Here is a 7,990-nt window from a genome sequence, read left to right as displayed (position 1 = left end):
GTCCGGGAAGATCCCACATGCCGCGGAGCGGCTGGACCCGTGAGCCATGGCCGCTGGGCCTGCATGTCCAGAGCCTGTGCTCTGCAACGGGAGAGGCCACAACAATGAGAGGCCCGCGTACCACAAAAAAAAAAAAGAGTGGCCCCTGCTTGCTGCAACTAGAGAAAGCCCTCGCACAGAAACGAAGACCCAGCACAGCCAAAAATAAATAAATAAAATACTGAATACATAACTACTTTAAAAAATAATAATAAAAAATAGGGCTTCCCTGGTGGCACAGTGGTTGAGAGTCCTCCTGCCGATGCAGGGGACACGGGTTCGTGCCCCGGTCCGGGAAGATCCCACGTGCCGCGGAGCGGCTGGGCCTGTGAGCCATTGGCTGCTGAGCCTGCGCATCCGGAACCTGTGCTCCGCAGCGGGAGAGGCCACAACAGTGAGAGGCCCGCGTACCGCAAAAAAATAAAAATAAAAAATAAAAAAGTGTACCTTTCTGGCTCACCTTAGAGATTCCAAATCAGTGTAGGTTACAGCACAGGAATCTCCATTTTGACCAACATCCAGGGGATTCTCATGAAAATGGTCCTTAACTGTTAAACTATTCATCATACCTTGAAAAAAATTAGCAAAGAACCTATCAAGGATTCAAAATCTACTTGATTCTAGCACATCTGTGCTTAATTATATATTGATCTTTTTTGCTTTAAATATTGCAAATTTCAGTGAGTATATTTAAAAATCTGGAAATGTCTGAGAAAGGTACAAACTAGTTAAGAGTCGGCTTTATGGGGTAATCTTTATTCATTTATATCAGGTATAATAAAAAGCAGAGGTTTGGATTAAGCCAGGACAAACAGAAGAATCATTTGTGACAGGAAAACATGGGAAGACTGGAACCATAAGGCTTTTTAGAATTGGTTCAAGCCATGATTAGTAGACAGTCAGTTAGTGATACATCTGAGGTGTGTGTACTTCTGTCTTTGCGCTTTTGTTTTCTTCAATTGTGTTAACTGAATACTCAAGTTAGCATCACTGAGTCTGGAGGTAGCGAATATTTGGTGCCTTGTTTACCATATTTGGCGCTAAAAATAAACTATGACTTCAGTTATATGCAGCACAAACCTGGTATTAAGGATGCTTCCCACAAAACAAACCGGAAGTTGGAGGAACTTAAATTGCTTAATGAGTTTTGTAGCAGCAGAAGAGGAATCATCGTTTAACAATGGACCCTAAGATTGAAGTCATTTAAATTCTAGCTACAGGAGGAATTTAATACAGGAGGTACCTCCTTGGTCTCAAAGCTATCAGCATTCTTGGTCAGTGTACACCAGATTACTTGGAAACACTAAAGAAGAAAGGCTTCTAAAATTACTCTAAATGTTGATATTCTAACAAGTTATAGTTCTATCCACTTCTATTCCATCCCATTATGCTTCATGGGGGACTGTGTTGCCTTTCTGTTGTAGAATGAATTTAAATTAAGTTTAAATTCACAGTGCACAGTTTTGATTCTCTTCCTTGGGTTTAAAGTTTCCCCTGCATTTTAAAGCTGCTTACATTTAAGGACAGACTATGAAAACTTAGAGATGGTAGTCCTTGAACTATCCTGGTCAAATGAAGAATGTTAAATTGAAAAGAGTGCCCTTAAATGTGAGTTAATAAGGATGCTAGTTTGGAAGCATCATCTACCATGTTTATAGGTGATACTATTGTGCAAGTAATCTAACACACACGAACCTGACCATTTTTCTTACAGTAGTTTAATCGAATACAGGCAAAGCGTGTTTTGTTGGGCTTCGCAGAAACTGTTTTTTTTACAAATTGAAGGTTTGTGGCAACCTTGCTTTGAACAAGTCTGTTGGCGCCATTTTTTCAACAGCACTTACTTCGTGTCTCTGTGTCACATTTTGGTAATTCTCACAATATTTCAAACCCCCCATCAGCAGAAAGATTACAATTCACTGAAGGCTTAATGATGGTTAGCATGTTTTAGCAATAAAGTATTTTTTAATTAAGGTACGTACATTGTTTTTTAGACATAATGCTGTTACACACTTAATAGACTACAGTATGGTATAAACATAACTTTTCTATGCAATGGGAAACCAAAAAATTAGTGTGACTTGCTTTATTGGCGGTTGTCTGGAACCGAGCCCACAATATCTCTGAGATATGCCTGTATGAAAATAGAGAAGGAATAGTTGCCTCTTCAGAGTAAGGAACAAAAGCAATTAGGAATCAAGGTTGAATGCTGTCTATAATCTTAACAGGTTAATCTGATCTTGCATCCTCCTAAGTCTAGGATAATAAACCCAAATAACCTGTACTTAACCTTGTGAATTAACTTTTTTGTGTACCTGCTCTCTGATAACAGACATCTCACATAAGCAGTATACTGTACAGGACTTTTCCGCGTTCCCCTGCCCTTGGCTAGGATTGTCCTCACCCAGTTATTAGTAAGCAAATTAGAGACTGCCTTCCAGCCCAAAAGTGGCTGAATTTTAGTAACATTGTAGGCCACTGACGCATAAATTATCTGCCATTGTCTGTTTTCCTGCTGTGAGGTAATATTCTTTTAAATGAATTTGTTAGCATCCTATTTATTGGAGTTGGCAGTGGTGTTAGATTTGGACAATTTACTGAACTTTTCACCATTTATAACCTTTACTTGTCCCTTAAGAGAAAAGCTGATGTATTGCTACTTGGTGTGTTACAAAGGGTTTGATTACAATTTCTAAATGGAAGACAGATTGCGCCAGGCTGACTCCTCTGGAGAAATTCCAGGCTTTAGATTGGTACAGATATCACATCTAATAGGATGTGGCTAAGAAGCAGTAGACTTTGTGGTTAACACAGAGCTGCAAATCAGCAAAAGTGTGTTCCGTAGACATATAGAGTGGAAAAGTGATATGCACGTGCCTTTTTGAAAGATTAGCTTACATCCTTTTGCTTTGAAGTTCATTACCAAGGGAAATATGCAAATGTTATAATTTAAGCATTTATCCTAATAACACCTGTGATTAAATGTAAGTGGGAGGTAGCACTTGCAAGAGCTTCCAAACAAATCTTGGCCTGGTCCTAACAGCCAGAATCCCCGCTGCCTTGTGTGAGATCCTAAAGTTCAGGATCAAACCACCTGAGAAGTGAGCTCTAATTCTCTATGCTTTGCTCTTCCTAAAATAAAACAAAGTATAATTTGATCCTTTAAGCAAGGGTATGAATGCTGGCATATTTACACAAAAGAGGCATAATAAGTTGCATCATTAGTGTCAAATGTTCACACAGTCCCTCTTCCCATAGTGGGATTCATAAGTTATTTTCTGGCCATTGCCCTTATCTAAAAAACTCAGTAATATCATTAGCTTACCTAGATCTTTGAACTGGACAGCCAGTATAGTATTTATTTAATAGAAGATAAAAAATTTTTTGCTCAATTTAGATGATATGCTCACAAATGACTTACATTCAGCCAGAGGAATGGGGGTGGGAGGAGGGAATAGGATCATATCCCATGTAGCACAGTATTTAGAAAAGAGGTTGGGTTTAAAGAGTAACACTCTCCCCAAAGTCTACATCTCTATATGAAAGAAACTATATTTTGAAATATTATACAATATGTATATATCAATGCATAATATATTTCCATGCATATGTATGGAAGTAATTATATATATTATTTTTGTATCAGTTTTGAAGATAATATTAGAAGCCCTCTTGGTTGTATATTCAAGCTATTTGGATACAGTATCTATAGTTTTTCTTATTTTTTTTACCATGAGCTTCTGAAATAAGGTCTGCCTTGTGTGAAACTCAGCATGAAGCTAGGATGTGTTTAGTCCTATCTCCTTGTCACTTAATACCTGGCTGACGCACCAACCCATGATTGATGAGTGAGTGCGTGACACCCAGTAGTGCTGGCATGAACTACCGCCTAAAAAAAGACAGCTGTGTCCCCTCCCTCCATTTGTTTTAGGATTTTTGCAATAAGATCTCTTCACCGAATGGTTTCAGCTACCCCTTTAAAAGTCACATTTTCCTACATGAGTTCTTTGTCTTTGGGGGTATGTTTTGCTGTATCAGCCCTTGCCTGACAAGGAAAAACATGAACTAGCTTATGTTTCACAGTCATCTTTCAAGTACTGGGGTGACTGAGTTAGCTACCTTCTTGTAGCCAGTTCTTGGCACCAGTACAATGCTAGGTTCTGAAGTTGTACCATACCCTTATGGCCATGCAAATTGCAGTGTTTTGATTCAGCTGGAAAATCAAGGTTACAGTTGGCGTTTACAGAATGAAGCTTCCCAGCAGTGTTTTGTGATGGCCATAGTGATGTAATTTGAAATATAAAATATCAACAATAGCTATTTTTCCTCAGCTTTACTTTTTAGAATGAAAATGATTAAGAGTTTTGGTGTACCTTTATATTTTGAAAGCATGGGAGCCACATGGCCAAATGTGTCAGCTGTCAGTGTTTGCTTGACATACACAATAGGAGAACATTAAGAAATTGTCAGGTTAGGATGGGGGAAATGTTGACCAGGACATCAAACTGGGGTTTCTTGTTTTTGTTTTTTTAACACTATTTTTAAACTCTTTTAACAAGTGGAGGGACTATTTTAATATTCTGGGTATAGAAGAAGTAGCTTTTATAACACAACAGTGTTAATTCTAAGTGAAACAGAAGCCCTCTTCATAAACACTAAAAACTAGACCCCGATTGTAAAAGCAGGGAAAAGAATGGATACGTTTACTAGGTTTATCAGAGGCACCATTAGATTAAAATGGATTAGAGCAGAGTAAAACTTTTCCTCTTCTCTTTGTAGATGGCTCTGAGAGGTTCCTCTGTGAATCCGTTTTCAGCTATCAAGTGGCATCTACGCTTAAACAGGTGAAACATGGTAAGCACATGAGTGTTGTGTACTTAACTATGAGAATAAATTTATTGGGGGGTGGGAGAGGGGGACTTAGAAAGGTCAGAGTGCTGTGTAACAAAAACTCAGCAAGGCTATTTAAGTGGACTTTCCAAATTACCTGCAGACAAGAACATTCTACGGTCTTAATCCAGACATAATGACCACATTGAGGCTTAAAGTTGAAGTCAAAGGGGTTAGTGTTCTAGGGGAGTTAATGCTTCCTACTCCGCTTGTATTGCTTTTTCCTCTCCTTTCTGAAACCTTCTTTTACTGTTGTCCTCCATTGGTTACCATCATTATCTGCATCTTTGGGTATTTATGTATTACCTCTTGGTCTAACTGGACTCTTAAGATCCTGGTAGTACCTTTTCTGTTCCATCATCCCTCACCAGGTTTCATTTATGCATCAGGAAACTCTGTTCCCCCACCAAATCAGACCATTTCTCCATAGAGAGCATAATGTTGAGGGGGGAAAGCTTCAATTGCCTGTAACCCTAGGTTTTTAGTATACAAATCACAAATTTGGTACACAAATGGAATGGAGGATAAGTACTACTTTTTTTTTTTTTTTTTAAGATTAAGTCTTCTGACCAACATAGGGTAAGACCCCATTACTAGAATCTTGAGGGGGAAATCCTTTTAGAAATTATTTTTAAATCAGCCATCATGTTGGTGGTTGATATATTACCTCCTTGATTCCTTACAGATCAGCAAGTTGCTCGGATGGAAAAACTAGCTGGTCTGGTAGAAGAGCTGGAGGCAGATGAGTGGCGATTTAAACCCATCGAGCAGCTGCTGGGGTTCACACCCTCTTCAAGCTGACCTTGCCTGGACAGTCACCTCTGGGGCACAGCAAGTGCAGGTCCAGTGAGGAACTTTTCTTACAGCTTACATAGCCATCCAGAGGTTCACAGCTCCATCACTGAATTGTTAATTCACATCCATACTTGGTTTCTCTGTATCTATCCACAAGCAACAAATACTTAAATGTGTGATCTTACAAGGAAATTTTTTGTTTATTTGTTTAAAAAAGTATTGAGAATCAGATTTAGGCAACTGGCATCACAGAACCAGGAGGTCTGGGTTTAAGAGAGATTAATAAAACTTCACAAGCCAGGACACATGCCAGAATTGGCCAACAGAATGGCATCCCTCCTGTCAATTCATGCAGTTCCTAGAATCCTCACCAGTCAAGTCCGAGGTCAGGATCTGGAGTTATAAAATACAGCATTTCTTTTTTTTTTCTTTTTTTTGCGGTATGCGGGCCTCTCACCGTTGTGGCCTCTCCCATTGTGCCGGACGCGCAGGCTCAGCGGCCATGGCTCACGGGCCCAGCCGTTCCACAGCATGTGGGATCTTCCCGGACCGGGGCACGAACCCGTGTCCCCTGCATCGGCAGGCGGACTCCCAACCACTGCGCCACCAGGGAAGCCCAAAAAATACAGCATTTCTGACCTAAAACCGTTCTTTTTGCAGGTGAATGTGATTTCAACTCAGGACCTGTCCAAATTAGGAATTTTTTAATGTTTGGGATTTTTTTTCTATTTTTAGACATCTAATTCTATAGATTCTATCTTTTTCTAACCTCTAGGCATGCCAAATGCTGACAAAAAGAATTGCTTTTTTTTTTTTTTTTTTTTTTTTTGCGGTTCGCGGGCCCCTCACTGTTGTGGCCTCTCCCGTTGCGGAGCACAGGCTCCAGACGTGCAGGCCCAAGCGGCCATGGCTCACGGGCCCAGCCGCTCCGCGGCATGTGGGATCCTCCCGGACCAGGGCACAGACCCACGTCCCCTGCATTAGCAGGCAGACAGACTCTCAACAACTGCGCCACCAGGGAAGCCCAAAGAATTGCTTTTTGAATGTTGAAGTTCTGGTAAAAATAAAGCAGTGAGCAAAATCCTTTTAAACACAGAAATCCTGAGTTCATCTTGTTGGTGGGCTCAGGCAATTCTGTAGCAAATAAATCCTTTGAAAGAGCTCCAAATTGGTTTCTTTATCCTTTCGAAGCCTCAGGGATTTGGGATAGGGGAAAGAGGTCAAATTACTTTTTATAAGAAGGGAATGTAAAAACCATTTCTCCTAAGTAAATGGTAGATTTGCTTTCTCTCAGGGATATTTGTCTTTTTCGAAGTATATGAATTTATCATCAATATCTAAGTAGGTTTTTTACCATGAAAAGGAAAAACCTGGAAAGCTAAGAGGTGTCTTCTGTTTTCCCTCATGGGACCCCAGGGTCCACACTGCACAGTTAGGAGAATCAATTATTAAATTGTATGCAAATTTTGCCTCAGACAGCATTTGCCTTTCTCCTCATTAATAACTTGTACCTGACCTGCTTAGAGTTGGTTAATTATGAATAAATAAGATGCCAGTAGCAGTTGGCCTTAATCTCAGGAGTTCAGAATGTTTTAACACATAGTATATAACAGGCAGGTGGTGACCTCATTGCATCGAAAAGGAATCTGAGCACAGGGAAGTTAAAGACCTGCTCATGGCCACGTAGCCCAGACAGAAGAAAATCTTGGCACTTGGAATAGATTGCAGTTGATTGACAGTTCAGCCCACTAACCTTGTCTCTGAAGCACATCAGAACACAAAAATTACCAGTCCTCAAACTCATCTATTTCCATATTAATACTTCTTAACCTAAACTAGTTCCATATTTGAAAGCCATCGAGTTTCCTAACATTGTCCTTTTTGGCATCAACCATCTTTATGATTACCAAAGGAAAAATTTTAAATACGTAGTCTGCAATAAACCTTTAAATCATATTTTCAGTGACAGTTCAGAAGCAATCAGTAACTTTCTCTCATTTGATTTATGTAACTGTACAGCAAAGACACTGTATTACCTCATCGTTACCCTTTGGTATTTGAACTTACAGAATTTTTTTCTCGGGCTTCCCTGGTGGCGCAGTGGTTAAGAATCCGCCTGCCGGGGCTTCCCTGGTGGCGCAGTGGTTGAGAGTCCGCCTGCCGATGCAGGGGGCGCGGGTTCGGGCCCCGGTCCGGGAGGATCCCACGTGCCGCGGAGCGGCTGGGCCCGTGAGCCATGGCTGCGGAGCCTGTGCGTCCGGAGGCT

The 7,990-nt window shown here is 40.5% G+C and overlaps 1 protein-coding gene across 1 annotated transcript in view; it reads left to right on the top strand.

The window, feature by feature from the left end:
- Nucleotides 1-5,730, top strand: part of ANAPC16 (anaphase promoting complex subunit 16) — a 6,861-nt gene extending 1,131 nt beyond the window's left edge. The window contains exons 2-3 of the mRNA XM_007454701.1: nucleotides 4,819-4,893; nucleotides 5,615-5,730. Coding sequence (XP_007454763.1) covers nucleotides 4,819-4,893; nucleotides 5,615-5,730 — 191 coding nt within the window. The remainder of the gene's footprint in view (nucleotides 1-4,818; nucleotides 4,894-5,614) is intronic.
- Nucleotides 5,731-7,990: the final 2,260 nt, after the last annotated feature.

The sequence above is a fragment of the Lipotes vexillifer genome, unplaced genomic scaffold (assembly GCF_000442215.2).
Source record: "Lipotes vexillifer unplaced genomic scaffold, Lipotes_vexillifer_v1.1 scaffold205, whole genome shotgun sequence".
In the NCBI taxonomy this organism is placed as follows: Eukaryota; Metazoa; Chordata; class Mammalia; order Artiodactyla; family Lipotidae; genus Lipotes; species Lipotes vexillifer.
The sequence above is the reverse complement of the archived record's forward strand: the minus strand, read 5'-3'. Positions and strand labels throughout refer to the sequence as shown.